The 19,767-nt window shown below is 35.2% G+C and overlaps 1 protein-coding gene across 2 annotated transcripts in view; it reads left to right on the top strand.

Annotated features, from left to right (window-relative positions):
* ASCC3 (activating signal cointegrator 1 complex subunit 3) overlaps positions 1 to 19,767 on the top strand; it is a 358,207-nt gene that overhangs the window by 121,584 nt on the left and 216,856 nt on the right. For both annotated transcript variants that reach the window (XM_049654058.1, XM_049654059.1), the window contains one exon: positions 17,956 to 18,120. In XM_049654058.1, coding sequence (XP_049510015.1) covers positions 17,956 to 18,120 — 165 coding nt within the window. The remainder of the gene's footprint in view (positions 1 to 17,955; positions 18,121 to 19,767) is intronic.

Genomic DNA, 19,767 nt, shown 5'->3' with positions numbered 1-19,767 from the left:
AAAACACTATTATAATGGCAGTGCAACACTGACTGAAAAGAGATTCAAAATTTTTTGAAAAGTAGGGGCAAATTGCCCACAACACCCTAGAATTACAGATCCTAAGTATTTAATTTCTTTACATTTTTTATTGTTTTCATCTCATTGTAACACATATTCTTTCATTACAAGAAATTTAAAAATAGCCAAAAATAACATATCCAATCACAAGTTATTACAAGTACATACTTTCCATTTTTCATTCTTGTGCTAAGGTATATTCATATATTTAATAAAAGGCAGTATGGCATAGTCGTACATGAGAGTTAATTCATTTTATACATGTGAATTGTTTAGAACAGTGCTTGGTATATAAGTTCTTAATAGGCATTAGCTTTCTTATAATAAAACCATACAAGTAAATTGCTTTATTTGTTTTATTTGACAATATACCATAAACAATGATTCATGTCAATAGATATATATCTATAATAATGTAATGACATTTAATGATGTTAGGCATCTTTTCATGTGCCTTTTGGCATCTGTATGTCTTCTCTGGTGATGTGTCTTTGCAAATAGTTTGCATGACATTAAATAATCATACAAAGTAGATTACTGATTGTTGGAAAAGGACCACACACACAAACCTGCCGTATTCAGTACAAACCATGTGTTTGTATTGTGTCCTCATTTACTAAATTGAGAATATAGGGCAGTGTTGTTCAGTATACTGGCCACTGGCCACATGTGACTTTTTAAATTAAAATTAAGTAAAATTTTAGAAAATTAAAACTTATTTCCCTCATTTTCACTAGCCTCATTTCAGCTGCTCAGTAATCACCAGTGGTTACCAAATTAGATAATGCAGGTACAGAACATTACTGTCATCACAGAAAGTTCTATTGGACAGTGACAATGTAGTGCTTAAAGGAAGCATTGTAGAAATACAGAGAACAGAAGCTGAAGCAGTGTATGTGCATACATATGCTTTTTCTTTTGTTAAGGGGCATGGAGTTTCAGTATACAGAATATCCTGCTGCAGTCAAGAAAGAAACCAATCACTATTAAGCTACTCCCCTGTCATAGAATTTAGGCTTACAGTTTCTGGGCTTCATTCTAAGGACACGTTTACAGATGTCAGGCTTCCTTGATACTGAAGCAATTTTGATACAATTTTCAGTTGTACAGTTGAGAAATCTCCGTTTCCAGTTTGCAAGGGTCCTGGAGAGCCTTCTCTCCTCAGAAATATACAACATTGTATGTATATTACATGGTTTATTTAATTCTTGCTTGGATGTTTATTTACAGTTTTTAAACTTTTCCTATTAGAAAAATCAGAGTGTGCATGATTGGCTAGAAATCTGTACTAAAAATTAAAACATATAATATAAATAAAATAGCTCAGTAGTTTTGAAAAATTGGCATAAATGCTTAATAATGTTGAAACTTCAAAACAACCCTGTAAGGACCAGCATTTTAACATGTTCATATTGGTGACTAGGAATGGCATTTGCATTGATTTGTCTTTTCATAATTTCTCATTACCAAATCAGTTTGATGTTATCCTTTTTTATCATTAACTATAGTCATACTAGAAACCAGCTTAACTTCCAGTCCCTCTCTCTCTCTCTCTCGCTCTCGCTCTCTTTTTTTAAGTTTATTTATTTATTTTTGAGAGTGAGAGCGAGAGAGAGAGACCAAGTGAGCAGGGGAGGGACAGAGATTAAGGGAGAGATGGAGGGAGGGAGGGAGGGAGGGAAAGAGGGAGAGAGAGAGAGAGAGAGAATGAGAATGAATCCCCAGCAGGCTCTGTCCTGTCAGCGGAGAGCCCGATGTGGGGCTCGAACCCACGAACCTTGAGATCATGACCTGAGCCAAAACCAAGAGTTGGATGTTTAACCGACTGAGCCACACAGGCGCCCCCCAGTCCCTGTCTCTTTATATTACATATATAGGCACTGAGATTGCCATATTGCTGTTAATTATATTTTGCTCTGGAAAATCCAGCATAGTTTTATAGCTTACTTATAATAATCATTACCTCTCCCCCACCTCCCTGTCTCATCCACTGGCTCTATTTGGTATGAAGAGCTAAGAGAAAATAGCATACATTTAAACTACATGCTAGTGAAATATGGAATAAAAAACTAAGAGGAAATGAAATGATGCACAGAGTAGACTTTATCAGCATGAAAGTTTGTTTCAACTTTGGGTTTTGTAAAAATCTGAACTTCTGCCATGTATAACTGACATCAAGATAAAGTCATTTATCCAGCTCACTAAAATACTGTGTGCCTATTTCATGAAATCAGTAAAGAATGCTAATCATTTGAAGTCACTATTCATTGAGCTACTTCTGCATAGATGCAATTTTCAAGCCAATTGAAAAACCTAGTCTCGGGGCTCCTGGGTGGCTCGGTCGGTTAAGCGTCCGACTTCGGCTCAGGTCATGATCTCGCGGTCCGTGAGTTCAAGCCCCGCGTCGGGCTCTCTGCTGACAGCTCAGAGCCTGGAGCCTGTTTCAGATTCTGTGTCTCCCTCTCTCTGACCCTCCCCCATTCATGCTCGCTCTCTCTCTGTCTCAAAAATAAATAAACATTAAAAAAAAATTAAAAAAAAAAGAAAAACCTAGTCTCTGATGAATCTAAACATTCTAAGATATGGATTTAGTTTAGAAGTTATTGTGGTATTTATATTTGTTATAATGTTGCTTATTTCCCTTCTTGCCTTCATTTGTTTGGTTTTGGGATTTGTTTTTTAAAGTACTTATTTCAGAATAAGAATAGTAGACAGCAACAGTATTCTTTTCTGGTTTTGAAAGGTGATTCTTGTATTTAAGCTTAATTTTTCAAGTGACTTCACAAACACAATTAGTGTGTTTTTGGTGGCAGTAATGACTTTTCAATCCTTTAATAACAAACATTTTGCTTTTTCTAGTCTTTTTTTCCTGATTTTCATTTCTAATTTTGTGTAATTAAACAATAACCAAAATGAAAATTTTAAGCTTCCTTTTAGAGATCTTAAAAAAGGGGAATAGAACTTGAAATCTGAAAGCAGCCAATCTCTAAAAAGAATGATTAGTTTAAAAAGGTTTAACCATGTGCTTAAACATAATGGAATTAAAAAGCTACCACTTTTAAAATCCATGATGAAATGTCAATATTATTTGCCAGGCCAACCATTTCCTGCATTTGAACACATGCCATTAAGAAGTAATGAGAGCTCTATTTTGAAGAATGTCTCATTACTTTTATTAGTAAGTAAGCTATAAATTACTCTGAAGCATCTTGGAATTCTTAGTGTTAGGTATTATTTTTACTTTTGCAAGGTTTAACAGCTACTCATAAAATATATTAAAATGCTTTGAGTAAAAAAGCCCACTTCTGTGTATAAACTACTGTTTTTAACTGTTTTGTTCTTAATATAGTTGGATGAAAGGGAGTCCTGAAAGAACTATAATTTTTGAGGCATAAAAATCTGTTTTGTGGATGCAAATTATGTATTATTTGAGACCCTTAGAGTATAATTTAAAGGCACTTGGGAATCTAATTATCTTTGCCTTTACTAAAAAAAATTTGGAATAACAATTTTGCCTAATCCATGAGTGTTACTTTGCAGAAAAATAGCTTGTTTCATTGTATCACAGGAGTGAAGGGGGGGGGTGTCCTATTCTTAATCGTTTCTTTTTTTCTTTTTGTCTGCTTAATACCACAATTTAGTTACTTTTTGTTTCTATCATGTGATTGTTTTATATTCTTTTTTTTTTTAATGTTTATTCATTTGTGAGCGAGAGAGGCAGAGAGGGAAAGAGAGAATGTGACGCAGGCTCCAGGCTCTGAGTCAACAGCACAGACCCTGACACGGAGCTTGAACCCTCGAACCTTGAGACCATGATCTGAGCCCAAGTTGGACGCTTAACTGACTGAGCCACCCAGGCACCCCTGATTGTTTTATATTCTTATGGGACACTGTGTAAAAAAAAGCAAAGTATTAGAAAACATTTTTAAATTACTTCAAGAGCACTAACTGCAAAGTTTATCATGCTAACTTACCCAAATACAGAGCAAAAACCAATAAAAAGCTTCGTGTTTTCTTTCTCTTAAAGTAAAATATAACAATGTATATTATTGTAAAATAATACACTGCATAGCATGCTTAGAAACAATCTACTTTCCCTATAAACAAGGAAGCAAAAATAAATGTTCAATATTTATGAGGCTGATTCTAAGTCTTCTTTTACTCATTAAATTTCAGAAAAATCCTGCCACCTGTAAGTTGTAAGATAGGAACTCGCTAACCACAAACATTAATATCATTGTGAAAAATTACTTTTATCTTCCTCAGAAATATGAGATGTACTGAATATTAAAGGATGTTTTATCTATGGTCTTTTGTAATTGCGCATCCCTTAAAGTGGGTGTTTTTCTTTAATTTTCAAAGGCTATCCAGTGAAACCTACATTTAAAATTTTTGAATAACTAATTATTTTTAATAAAAACAGGCCTCAGTTTCTAGTATTCCTTTTTTTTTTTTTTTTAACGTTTATTTATTTTTGAGACAGGGAGAGACAGAGCATAAATGGGGGAGGGTCAGAGAGAGGAGACACAGAATCTGAAACAGGCTCCAGGCTCTGAGCTGTCAGCCCAGAGCCCGACGTGGGGCTCAAACTCACGGACCGCGAGATCATGACCTGAGCCAAAGTCAGACACTTAACCGACTGAGCCACCCAGGCACCCCTCTAGTATTCCTTTATATCTTGTTTTTGTTTGTTTGTTTGTTTGTTTGTTTTTTAACCTCAACTGTTATCCTACAGCTATTGAGGTAAATCTGTAAAAAGTAGTTTGTTGCATAAGTAACAGTATGGCAGCTAATGGGCCTAGAAAAGATGAAGAGGCTAACCAACTTTAATTTTCTTATGTTATATTTTCAAACCATGTTTGAAAATTTTTCTCAGAGGGTAACTTGTAGCTATATTAACTATTTCTTAATGTTTCATTTGTGATTATTTCATCCTGAACCAGGAAGAGAGCAGAGAGATGTAAAATACCTGACACATGGGAAATTTTCAGCAGAATATATTTTTACATTACTTTTCTCTGGGGAAAGATAATGCTTAAATATACTCTATATTTAAATGTAAGGTTGGGGCGCCTGGGTGGCTCAGTCGGTTGAGCGTCCGACTTCGGCTCAGGTCATGATCTCGCGGTCCGTGAGTTCGAGCCCCGCGTCGGGCTCTGTGCTGACAGCTCAGAGCCTGGAGCCTGTTTCAGATTCTGTGTCTCCCTCTCTCTCTGACCCTCCCCTGTTCATGCTCTGTCTCTCTCTGTCTCAAAAATAAGTAAACGTTAAAAAAAAATTAAAAAAAAATAAATGTAAGGTGAATACAGTCAATCCAGCACCAGTTCTTATTAATTTTTTATTTTATCTCCTATGTGTTTCTCACATTCATCCATATCCTCTCCATCTTCACTAATGCTTCCTTCACTAATGCCTCTATCATCTCTCACCTTGATTCCTTCTCTGGTATTCTAACTGGGGTACCAGCATCCAACTTGCTCCCTTCTATTCTTTCCCCTTAAGTTGCCAGAAATGCAGTCTCATCTGTTTCATCCTTCCCTTTTCACTCCCATACCCTCTCCTATGAAAAACAACAATCCAAAATGAACGAATGAGGGGCACCTGGGCTCAGTCAGTTAGGTGTCCGGCTTTGGCTCAGGTGATGATCTTGTGGTTCATGGGTTTGAGCCCCATGTCGGGTTCTGTGCTGACAACTCAGAGCCTGGAGCCTGCTTTGGATCCTGTGTCTCCCTCTCTTTCTGCCCCTCCCCTGCTCATGCTCTGTCTCTCTCTGTCTCTTAAAAATAAATAAATGTTAAAGAAAAATCAGAATGAATGAATGAATGAGTGAATGAATAGAAGGAAGGAAGGAAGGAAAGAAGGAAGGAAGGAAGGGAAGGAGGGAGGGAGTAGACAAGATGAGACAAGAGAAAGGAAGGAAAAGAAAGCCACTAATAGTTTTCCAGGCTGCTCTACAGTGTGAAGAGTAGCTAGAGGTAGCTGAAAGGCTATGCATCATCTGACCCTTCCCATCTCTTTCCCACCAAACTTCAGTCCTCTCAGCCTCTGTGCCCAGCCCTTTACTCTTCCTGTCTTTACTCTCTTCCATCCATGTTGTCCCCCACATGCTCTATGTACATGCTCTGCTTCTGCCTGTAACTCTTTTTCTCCTTCACCTCATTAATTGCCTTTCATCTTTTAGATGTTAAATATTGGTTCCTTTTTTAAAGTTTATTGCTGAGAGAGACAGAGCATGTGCAAGTGGGGGAGGGACAGAGAGAGAGAGGGATTGAGAGAATCCCTAACAGGCTCTGAACTGTCAGCACGGAACCCAACATAGGGCTTGAACCCACAAACCTGTGAAATCATGATCTGAGCTGAAATCAAGAGTTGGACGTTTAACCATCTGAGCCATCCAGGTGCCCCTCAAATGTCACTTTCTTGATAAAGCCTTTTCTGGTTTCTCTGGTTAGGTCAAATTTTCCTAACAATTTGTTGCATCATGAATAATATCTAAGTTGTCTTTAGTACCTTATCACAAGTAAAATCTTGCATTTCACAGGTTTTTTTTTTGTTTTTTTTTTTTTGTATAATGCCTACTACCACTCCACCTGCATTACAATGTAAGCTTTATGATATCAAGAGCTTTATCTGTCTGCCTTTATCTTTCCTCACCATAGCATAGTACATAACTTAGTGTCTGGTACATTACAGTGAGAAGACACAGGATGAAACTGATGATGTTAGAAAATCTAATTGATCCCTATTACGTGTCAAGCATTATCCTAAATATTTTATGTATATTAATGTGTTCCATTTTCATTATAATCCACTGATATGTAGGTACTGTTATTTCTTCATTTTATTATGAGGGAAACTAAGATTTTTGGTAGTAGATAGATACACAATAAATATTTAATAGAGGCATCGCTGAAAGATAATGTGTTCTCATTAAGCACAATATATCAGAGATACTGTATTGATAAGTGACACATGCCCATAAGAATACTTAGATAGAAGTACTAATAAATTGTGTTTATAGAAATAAAGTTTCAGTCCATATTAATAGGACTACCCACTTTTCTTCTTGGTTGGAGGAAATTAAGTTAGGACACCTCAGCTATTGCATGTGGGACATCAGAAATGCTGGCCTGTTCTGTTGGGAAAGGCCTGGGGTTGGCTTGGTGGAATAGGGGTGGGAGGGCAGGAGAGGAGCATTATAAAAAATCTCTAAGTCCTGATTACAGAATGTTCAAATTATATTCACTCCTCTTTGAGTGATACTCTGAAATACAATTCTGCTTTTCCCAATAAGACAGAGATTCAAGCCACTTAATCCATGAAGAGCTATTAAAGTCTCATCTTTTCTCAACAACATTCATTGAAGGGAAATAACATCCAGATACTGGGACTGTCATCCCCCAAGGCACAGGGTGAGCAGCATCTTCTTTGTCCAGGACTCAGTAAATGACCCTCTTTCTTTGAATATGTTTTGAGATTTTTCCATTTGGTAAATGTACATGAATAGATTAGAGAGGTGAGCATTCCTCTGGCTAATTCACAAAATCCATTATGTGACAGTATATTGAACATAACTTTTAAACCAAGTATCTATATGGAACATAAATTGTATAAATCCTACCATTAAGTATAGAAATATTCTATTTTCTTATTAGGCAAGAAGAGTTATCACCAGTATTATGAGTAATAATTACCTGCAAAAAATATGATTCACCAACAGTTCTTGAATATGTACCACATGCCAGAACACTTTAAGACATTGTGGATAGAGTATCTGTCAAGACCGTCACTGTCCTTGTCTTTTCAGTGCCTGGGTCTATTGATGGAAGCAGATATTTAAGCAAGCAATATAGTATAATAAATACTATGCTGAGATAGAAAATATGGGCACAGAAATGCCAGAGAAGCCTATGGAAGGGAATTATTAGTAGGGTATTATGGTTTAAGAAAAGCCTCCTAAACATTTCAGCTTAACACCTGGAGAATGCAGAGGTGTGTGTGTGTGTCTGTGTGTGTGTGTGTGTGTGTGTGTGTGTATTTTCTTTTAGCGTATTAAAAACAGAATCATACTTCATATATTTGTGTGTCTTTGTGTAAAATGCATCATATTTTTTTAACTTAATATCAGTATGTATACATCTACATTATTTCCTTCTAAAAAGCTTCATGAATGTCCATTTGTGTGTGTAGACCTTTTTTTTTTTAATTTTCTTTTATATTTTTTAAAATTTACATCCAAATTAGTTAGCATATAGTGCAACAATGATTTCAGGACTAGATTCCTTAATGCCCCTTACTCATTTAGCCCATCCCCCCTCCCACAACCCCTCCAGCAACCCTCAGTTTGTTCTCCATATTTATGAGTTTCTTCTGTTTTGTCCCCCTCCCTGTTTTTATATTATTTTTGTTTCCCTTCCCTTATGTTCATCTGTTTTGTCTCTTAAAGTCCTCATATGAGTGAAGTCATATGATTTTTGTCTTTCTCTGACTAATTTCACTTAGCATAATACCCTCCAGTTCCATCCACGTAGTTGCAAATGGCAAGATTTCATTCTCTTTGATTTGTAGGCCTTTTTTTTTGAGATTAGAATTCTAGAAATGAGTTGCTGGACCTAGGGTTTGTGCATTTAAAATTTTGAGAGATTTTGCCAAATTACCTCCAAAATGGCTCCACTCCTTATAGGTAATATATCTATTAATGATTGAGGTTTTGCAGTTTGATGATATGAACACTAAATACAACATTGACTCTTCCTACAAAGGGAAAATGCATAGTTTCAAAAAATAACATATTAAGCATTATTAAACAAATTCTAATTAAGATACAAAGCTATTTCTCCATGATAAATTAGTAAAGGTAATGGAAATACCCCATGCAGGTTAAACTACAGTATAACTTCAGCTCCCAACCATTGCCACTAGTGTGGTAAAATCATTTTGGCTAGTGATTTGCTTGAAAGAAATCTGGATAGTATGGTCAAAACAGTTTAGTTAACTGAATAGAGAATGGCTATTGGAGTCCTGAGGTCCTAGAAATTTGACAGATGTAGCCAATTTTGTTAACTCTAGTTGCAATACCAAAATCACTTGGGGAGCATTTTCCTTCTACATACACTGGCATCCTTTTTAGTAATAGTCATCCTAACAGGTGTTAGGTGATAGCTCATTGTGGATTTGATTTGCATTTCTGTGATTAATGATGTGATTAGCACCTTTGCGTGTACATAGACCAGGGTTCACAGAAGCCTGCTGGTGGCCTGTGCCATGGATGCTTCCTGGGGCTGTGGATGCTGCTTTGGGCTGCTTGGGCCAATGGGTGCTAGGGTGAGCCAGGAGCCTAGGTTTGCGGGAGCCCCCAAGGAGCATCTAAAGCCTGTGGAGTTGGCCTGGTACTGGGGTAGGCCAGCTCTGGGGTCTGTGATAAAAACGGACACTTATTTCCTTCTGCAATGAGGGAAATAATTTCTCTGCACTGGGCTGCCTGGGCTTAAAGGAGGGATGCTTGGGGATGGGTGGTGACATGAATCTATCTTTCCTACTCTCCTCAGTGCATCTTTTCTTATTTCTGTACTTCACCCATGTGCTGTAATCCCTCACCTGGAATCCTTAGCTCTTGTGAAGTGAAGTTATTTTCATTCACAGATAGTTGTTCAAATTGAGTTTTCTGGGGGAGGGGACGAACACAATATTCCTATGCTACTATTTTGCTGAGATCACTCCCAGTTTTTCTTTTTCAATTGGGTGTCAAGAAAGTGTACAGTCAGGTTTTGTGCTTCCTCACAGATACAGTATTGGCTTGGGGCGTATTTGCCTTTGTCCTGTATCACTTTCCTAAGCCTCCATTTTAGTGTATGTGTGTGAATTTCTGTTAAGTCACTTCAAAGCCAATAACAAACAATTGTTTTTTTATCTCTTTTTTGGTGCTGTAGGTTTCTTAGAAATGGAAGGAATAGGAGGAAAAAAATGCAGAAAATGTAAAATTTCACATGGATCTGCACTGAAGTCATATTGGCACTATGTATGTAGTTTATACTCTGGTGGGCAGAGGCAGCAGCAGTTGACTGAGTGGGGTCAGCTGCCCACTATCATTGACCAAATCATTGTGAGGAAGTGTTTGGACCACATTTCTTCTTTGCTGCATTTCTCATTTAAGCTTCTAAACTTCTTGCCTTTATGTTTGTATTCCTAACCACAGACACCTATCTCTAGACATACAGTTATGTACAAACTTCTGTAGAGAAGCTCTCCTTTGGATAACCATAACTTGTGATTAAATAGAACACATGTCCTGCCTGTGTTCTTTTTCTAAATAGAAAGGTATCAAATAATTGAAGTAGGTATTCAATAAGGACAGCTGATTTTCTTAATTGTAGTAATTTTCAGCAGCTTATGTCCTGCCGTAATTTGTTAAGATTTTAAAATCCTCCCTTCATCTGTCTCTCCTGCCCAATAGTAGACCCCAAGTAAACTTTTGATTAATTGTTCTTGAATTGGCAGAATCTCTCAACAGTGAATGTCTGGTATTAGTTTGAAGAGATAAAATTGGTATTATTTGGAATCATTTTTGTTGATTACTACAAAATACATTTTTTTTTTAGCTCATCAGTTTTGAGCTTTTAGTAGTTTGGCATTGCAGTATGAAATTTTAAAGTGTTTTTGTAAGAAACTCCTCAAACTGAGTTTTGCACACGTGGCAGGAAAGAGAAAAAACATTATAGTACCAAGGAAACCTGTTCCCTATGAGTCATATCCCCAGTTGTGCAGAATAGAACTTACCACAGGACAAGTTTCTACCATAAATTATTCACATGTCAAAAATCTGTCTTCATGAGTCAGCAGAAGAGGAATCATTGTAAATTGTTTTAGACCCTTCATCTATGAGATTTTAATGGAATGAAATACTGGAGTATTATGGACAAGCATTTAGAGATGAGAGCAAGGTCTTTACGGCTTTTATACACACTAATATAACAATTTCTGTATTTTTCTCTGTTAGTATAATTAGTTAAGTTTTAGAGTAACCAAGCATTGTACTCTTTATAGGCTTATGCTGATGGCTAGACTTAAGTATGTATGGTCTGAGATTGTTGGCAAGTGCTTTCAATCAACAAAAAGAGCTGCAAAGAGAATTCTACTCCAGCTGTAAACACATGTAGTCCAGAAAGTATTTTAAATGTTTCTCCCTTTCCCAGCACTCTATGTTCTGTTCCTTCAAAGGTTTCAGAATTTCTTATTGAATTATACTTTATTTAGTAAATGTTACCTGTGAAATGTTAACTAAAAATAGTTTCAGTGTTTTTGCTAACATGAAAACACCAAGATACATGTTAGATTACATTCTTTATGCTTTTGCTTGACCATATCTGTACTTTCAAAAAAAAAATATGAGGTAAGAGTACTTCTGTACTTGAAGATTTTCCAATTAATCTTAATATTTTTATTTTATAATTGAAAGCTGTGGTCCTTGACATAAATAAAACTAGATACTTCAGAAGACTTTGTGCTTTACATGTGTGAGCATGTACTCACACATGTTAATTGATGGGAGAGGAAAGAACATAAAATGTAGAAAAGGAAGTAGTTGGAACTAACTGATTTGTTGTAGTGTCCCCAGGGGCAGGTATAATTTGCAAGCTGTCACATTCCATTATGGGGGCTGTTGCCATCAATCAGAGCTGACATTTGTATAGCAGAGGTTAGTATAACTGTAATTATATGTATGTTTATTGAATCTAAACCCTGTGACACTTTACCTTTATTCTTTAAATTAAAACATTCATGTAATTTATAAACTTCTTGGTTGAGTGGGTATGTCATTATGTATTTTAAAAAGGAAAATAGAGTTCCAAAATCCTGCAAACTGTTGCCTGGTCTAGTCTATAACACTAGAATGTGATTTGTAACACTTCCAGTCTGAATGTTGTCACTATAGAAGATGTGTTAAGCAAACATTCTTGAATATTGCTCTTTAGTTTAGTTAATAGATCCCTAACATTTTGAACTAAATGTACCATATTTCATCAGTTGTAAGACCCATTTTAAGAATTTACTTGATAGTAGAAACAACCATAAACCAAGTAACAAAATGGCAATAAATACATACCAGTAATTACTTTGAATGTAAATGGACTAAACACTCCAATCAAAAGGGTTGCAAAGTTAATAAAGAAACAGGACCCATCCATTGCTGCTCCAAGAGACTCCATTTCAATTGAAAAACACTTGCAGATTGAAAGTGGGGGGATGGAGAAACATTTATCATGTGAATGGATGTCAAAAGAAAGCTGGCATACCAATACTTCTATCAGACAAAAGAGACTTTAAAACAAAGACTATCAAGAGACAAAGAAGGGCACTATATAATAATAAAGGGGACAGTCCAATAAGAGGATATAACAATTGTAAATATTTATGCATCCAAAATGGGAGCACCCAGATACATAAAATATGTTTCCTTTCCAAACATAAAGGAAATAATCAATAGTAATACAATAATAGGGGACTTTAACATCCCACTTAAATCAATGGACAGATCATCCATACAGAAAATCAACAAGGACACAGTGGCTTTGAATGACACACTGGACCAGATGGACTTAACATACATATTCAGAACGTTCCATCCTAAAACAGCAGAATGCCCATTTTCAAGTGTACGTGGAACATCCTCCAGAACAGATCACATATTAAGCCACAAAACAAGTCTCAAAAAAGTAAAAAAAAAAATCAAAATTGTACCATGCATCTTTTCAGACCTCAAAACTATGAAAATAGTAATCAAGCATTAGAGAAAATCTGGGAACAGCACAAATACATGGAGGTTAGATAACATGATACTAAACAATGAATGGGTCAACTGTGAAAGCAAAGAAGAAATCAAAAATTACATAGAAACAAATGGAAAGGAAAACAGTGGTCCAGAATCTTTGAAATGCAGCAAAAGTGGTTCTAACAGGGAAGTTTATAGTAATACAGGCCTACCTCAAGAGGCTGTAACAACATTTTTCTAGATCTGTCTGCTAAGGAAGGGAAATAAAAGTAAAACTAAACTATTGGGACTACATCAAAATAAATGGTTTCTGCACAGCAAAGCAAACAATCAACGAAACTAAAAGGCAACCCACTGAATGAGAGAACATACTTGCAAATGACATATCCTATAAAGGGTTAGTATCCAAAATAAATAACTTATACAACTCAACACCCAAAAAACAAATAATCCAATTAAAACTGAGCAGAAGACATGAACAGACATTTCTCCAAAGAAAACATCCAGATGCCTAACAGACACATGAAAAGATGCTCAACATCACTCATCAGGGAAATGTGAATTAAAACTACGATGAGATCACCTCACACTTGTCAGAATGGCTAAAATAAAAAAACAGAAAAAGCAAGCGTTGGAGAGGATGCAGACAAAAAAGTAACCTTTGTGCACTGTTGGTGAGATTGCAAGTTAATGGAGCCACTGTGGGAAACAGTATGAAGATTCCTCAAAATATTAATAGGACTACCCTATGTTCCAGTAATCACACTTATTGGATATTTGTCCCCAAAATACAAAAACACTAATTCCAAGTGACACATGCACCCTGTGTTTATTGTAGCATTATTTACAATAGCCAAACTATGGAAATAGCCCAAGTGTCCACTGATGGATGGATAAAGAAGTGGTACTTTATATATATAATGGAATATATTCACTCAAAAAAAGGATGAAATCTTGTCATTTACAGTAACATGGATAGAGCTATGGAGTATAATATTAAGTGAAATAAGTCAGAGAAAGAAATACCATACGATTTCATTCATAATAGTCATGATACAATCATAGAAAACTAAACACTGTAATTTTACTATATACAGATATAAGGAAATTTTTAATAGTAATGTTTAAGTGCGTATGGGATGCAGCAAAAACAGTTTTAAGAGGGAAGTTTATTATGATACGCCTACATTAAGGCAGAAAAAGTTGACAACCTAACCTATACCTCAAGGAACTAGAAAAAGAACAAACTAAACCCAAAGTTAGTACAAAAAGGAAATAACAATGATCAGAGCAGAAATAAATAGACATTAAAAAAATAGAAAATGTCGGGGCGCCTGGGTGGCGCAGTCGGTTAAGCGTCCGACTTCAGCCAGGTCACGATCTCGCGGTCCGTGAGTTCGAGCCCCGCGTCAGGCTCTGGGCTGATGGCTCGGAGCCTGGAGCCTGTTTCCGATTCTGTGTCTCCCTCTCTCTCTGCCCCTCCCCCGTTCATGCTCTGTCTCTCTCTGTCCCAAAAATAAATAAAAAACGTTGAAAAAAAAAATTAAAAAAAAAAATAGAAAATGTCAACAAAATAAGGGCTGGTTTACTAAAAAAGATAAACAAAATTGACAAACTTTTAGCTATACTAAGGAAAAAAGACTGAAATAAATAAAAAATGAAAGATGAAACATTACAGCTGACACTGTAGAAATACATAGGATCACAAGAGAGAATATCATGAACAATTAAACATCAGCAAATTGGATAACCTAAAAGAAATGTATAAATTCTTAGAAACATACAACCTGCTGACTCATTAAGAAATAGAAAATCTAAATATTAATATTGGATCATATTCATATTAATAGAATGGAAGAGAGGATCATATTAGTAGAATGAAAGAGAAAGATAATCATACGATCATCTTAATGGATGCAGAAAAAAATCATTTGACAAAATTCATCCTCATATACCCCCATGCTCTTTGCAGCATTATCAGCAATAGCCAAGACATAGAAACAACCTAAGTGCCCCTCAGTGGATGAATGGATAAAGAAAATGCAGTGTATATGTACAATAGAATATTGTTTGGCCATAAAAGGGAAGGTAACTCAGACTTTTTAACAACATGATGGACTTGAGGACGTTATGCTAAATAAAATAAGTGAGACAGAGCAACCAATACAGAGAAACAAGTGTGTTCTCACTTATATGTGGAATATAAAAAAGCTGAACTTAAACAGTGGAGTGGTGGTTGCCAAGGTCTGGAGGATAGGGGAGTGGGGTAGATATTGGTCAAGGGGTATAAACTTATGGCTATACAATGAATATCTTCTGACAATCTAATGTATAGCATGCCAGTTTTAATTTGCAATACTGTGTTATATACTTGAAATTTATTTATAGAGTGGACCTTAAATGTTATTACCACACACACATAACACACCCACATGTAATAGTGTGAGGGGATAGAAGGGTTAATTAACCTTTTTGTGGTAATCATTTTGAATTATGTATCTGTATCAAATCATCACCTGTGCACCTTAAATTTACATATAGTACATCTCAGTATCTCAAAGCTGGAAAAAAATGAAGAGATAAAGCGACTTCCCTTAGGTCACAGTGTTTTAAAAGGTAAAATAATACTAATGTTTAAGTGTGTTACTAGATTAATTGGTTCTGGCAAGTCTTAGTTCCTTTGGTTCTTTTGTCAAATGGATGAGCATTTTAACTCAATACGCTGAATTTTTGGCATGATCGTAATATGTATATAGCATCACAACTATGCCATTTTCCCAGTGGACAGGATAAAATTGGAGCAGTTTCAAGTAATGATTTTTTATGTTTCTGAGGGAATAAGTACATGTATTTAGAGAAATTTAAGTTGACAGTAAAAATGCTGACAGTTAACCCATGCCCTGATACAAGAGCAGATGGAAATGTCTTGCATGAGTTCCAATTCATTAAGCAAATGTGACACTTTATGTTCTAGCCGTTTTAAGTTCAGGGAACTGAAGTGATGAATAGTAATTTAAATGAAGCCACTTCTCATTATGCTGAAAGTAAAGTATAATAAAATGCTAAAGTGGATTTTAAGATTTCCTTGGTATAGCGTTTTGATATCTGAAAAATTTGATTTTACAGTTTGTTACCGCATTGTTATCTCTGAAAGTTAATTATAAGAAAGTATTAGCATAATATTCTAAGTTCATGTTGAGGTAGGTAGCCAGGCTTCATATTAACAAAACAGATGAACACAGGGGAAGGGAAGGAAAAATAAGATAAAAACAGAGAGGGAGGCAAACCATAAAAGACTGTTACATATGGAGAACAAACATATATGTGGAGAGTTGCTGGAGGGGTGTTGGATGGAGGGATGGGCTAAATGCGTGATGAGCATTAAGGAGGACACTAGTTGGGATGAGCACTGGGTGTTATTATATGTAAGTGATGAATCACTAAGTTCTACTCTTGAAACCATTACTACACCGTATGTTAACTAACTTGGATTTAAATAAAATTTTGAAAAGTGTATCCTGTATCTTTCCTAACACTTGCAAGTAATAAGCTTACTTATTTTATACTTTGATAGTAAATATACAGTGTAGGAAATTGTTGTTTTTGAAAACAAATAAGCATGTTTTCCAGGACTTTTAATGAAAAGGGTTGTTAGTAAGTGATCCCTGGGTATATTTATATTAATATATCCTGGGTTATTTTAAGTTTATCATTATTCAAAGTAGAAGTTCATTTTAAATTTGTTGAAAGAGATTTTAATGCATAGTGAATGTTTTTTACCTATTTTAGATCTCAGAATTTATTAGACATCTTTTTATACCTAATTGCAGCAGCACATCTTTTCTATAAAATTTGATGTGATCTCAACATTGCCATTTAGCGTTAGCAAATTAACTAAGTAGCTTTGGATTTGTAGTATTTCATATCTTTGATATGAATTGCTTAATCTGTTTCATTATAGTTTGTTAATTAATGTTCTGTTTAGCTGCTAAACTTTGTGGTCGATATAGTTCATTTCATAATGAAAGCAGTGATATCACTAATAATTCAACAGGTCATATTGATAAATTTAGATCGTGGATAAGAATTTATACATAATTTGCACCAATCAAAAAAAAAGTTATTGTCCCTAGAGCTGACTTAATCAGGCATGAAATAACATAACAAAAATGTTGACAGAATAACCTGACCCTTATCTTAGTCAACCCCCTCAAAGCACAGATGAATTGTGATTATCATCTGTCTCTCTAATCTTGATCTACTGGCTAAGAGCTTTGATTTTGATTTGTTATCTTGTATTCTTTGATTTATCCACACATTGGCTTCTTTCCTAATGTAGTATTACTATAGTAGAAGATATTAAACTTGTCATCTTTTTCTCGCAACAGGATAAGTTTAGAGTACGCAAACAATTTAGTATGTGACAAGCAAAGAGATTTATAATTACAGTTTCATGTTAAATGGTCTGCTTCTGTGAAGTTCACATGAATGCCTTAGGCTTATCTCCTGCTCTGCATGCCCTAGAATCTTCGGTGACTCACTCTTTGGGTTACCATTATGTGCCAGTTATATGTATTATATATATTACTTTTTGGTATAAAAGTACTGTATATATTAGTTGATATTAAAGAGCAATTTTTTAAAAACTGTGTTAGTAGTGAAGCTTCCTTCAAATTTGGATAGGTATAAACAGGTTATTGTTCCTAGAATGGATTCTTGGTTTCCTTTTCATTTCCTTTTAACACTTGTTTCACTTCTTTGTCTCTTTTGAAATAAAGGCCATCATCAGTGTATATAGTTTAAAATATAGACTCATTTGTTTTTTATATCATAAGATACTTTTTAAAGAAGGTATGTATTTTATAACATAACTTCATAACAATTTATTGACAGACTATCTTCATTGAGTTTTAAATAACTGCTTAATATCACAACTTAAGAGGAGTGAAATATCACTCTTGAAGTGACATTGTTTACGGTGAATTAGATATCATTACAGGATATTTTGAACACTTTTTATTTGATCTGCATAAAGCCTGCTAATTATATTTCTTTTTGAATGGCACAGGTGAAATTTATATCATCCATGTGATACTTTCTCTTTTTAAATTTATTTTATCTTATAGATGCTTGTTACCACACCGGAAAAATGGGATGTAGTGACAAGAAAGAGTGTTGGAGACGTAGCTCTTTCCCAAATTGTAAAGCTCCTTATTCTTGATGAAGTTCATTTGCTGCATGAAGATAGAGGACCAGTATTAGAAAGCATAGTGGCACGTACTTTACGGCAGGTAAGAGGAAGTTATTTTTAAGCTTATTTTGGAGGAATGAGTAAGTTTTTAAGCTTAAATGTAGCATTCAAAAAATATTAATATGTTTTGTTCATGAGAATAAAGATAATTTAATATGGAGAAACCTTTAGCTATTTTGTTTTCATATTAAAAGTACTCTTTCTTCCTTCCAAGTCTTATTTTATTGAAGTCTCTCTAAATTAACCAAAATAAAGACAGGAAAATTTCTAAACTGTTGTCACAAAGCTATGTCTAATATTGACTAAGCAGTATTAAGATATAATTGAACACAGGTAAATATTAGTGATTTCATCCACTTCTCTTCTGTCTGCACTTCTTCCCCCTGAAAAGATATGAACAATTTACAATTTTTCTTATATACTAGATAAAATGAAATGTAATCACCTCATGTGCATAATCTTCATCATTTTTTTTAAAAGACCTGTACACGCTATTTCTAGTTTGAGAGCTTCCTGGCTATTCATAAATAGTCCAAACAAAAGTTGGTTTACCAATGTCTCGTGATTATTTTCTGTCAGCCTCTCTTTTCATTAAGTGAAAAGACAGTGTCTTAGAATGTCCATGGGTATTAAAATGATGTTTGTTGGTAGATTTTACATGTGTAGAAAATAGATGAATACTAGTTTTTCAACATAATCAAGAACTCTAATTCTTTACTCTCCATTTATTATTGTCTTTGACCCATATTCTCCTGGTTTTATTTTCTTTCTGAAATAGCCAGGACACCATGACCAATTTTTCTTTTGTCAGTAACCTTAACTTACTTAACTTATCCCTGACTATCTGGCATAATTCCATCCATGAATCATTTGAATCATATATATGCCTCTAGCCAGATGCTAAGCACTAGCAAAGAAGATCACATAGTGGTATACGAGTCGCTTTACGTTCATAGACTCTGCATTTACCTGCATCATTGGGATCACCCTGGAACTTCTGAGCCACTTTTCTTCTGTTTTCCTAAAGCGAGCATTTCCAAGCTTCACCAGACTTCTCCCACATTTTTCCCTACCCTGTCATGCCTCATTCTTAGGGCAATGTGTTTACTGAACGGAAGTAGAGTCCTTCATGCTTAAAGTCCCTCAGTTTCCATCCTTTCCTTTCACCACCCAGAATAAACCTCAGCCCTCCCCCTCATATCCATATTCATCATTCTATCCCTTGTTCCTTAGCGACCCCTTCTCTGCTTGCCTTGGACCCATTCCTTTTACTCTGTATGTTATCCCTTTTCTTTGCTGTGTTATCTTTAACTTCTCACTCTCAGTGGACACTGTCTCTTCAGCTTAAAAGAACTGCAAAGTCCTTCTCGTTTTTACCAAAAAACCTTTCTCAAACCTATCCTTCTCCAATAACTCCTATTCAGTAAAACTCTTTTTGCCACCTATCATCTGGAAATATTAATCTGTATTCACTGTTTCTCTTTTGACTTTCAAACCATTGTAATCTGTTTATTGTTGCAACATAGGTAATAAAATGTTTTTACCAGGATTGCCATTTATTAAATCAAAAAGGCAGTCCTCAAACCAATTCCTTTTTTTTTTTTTTACCTTTTCACACTACTCATTTTTTATATTTGATGTAACTTATCATTTTCTCAATCTTGAAATTTTCATTCCTTTTGGCTTC

The sequence above is a fragment of the Panthera uncia genome, assembly GCF_023721935.1.
Source record: "Panthera uncia isolate 11264 chromosome B2 unlocalized genomic scaffold, Puncia_PCG_1.0 HiC_scaffold_24, whole genome shotgun sequence".
NCBI lineage: Eukaryota > Metazoa > Chordata > Mammalia > Carnivora > Felidae > Panthera > Panthera uncia.
This window is presented reverse-complemented; position numbering and strand designations above follow the sequence as displayed.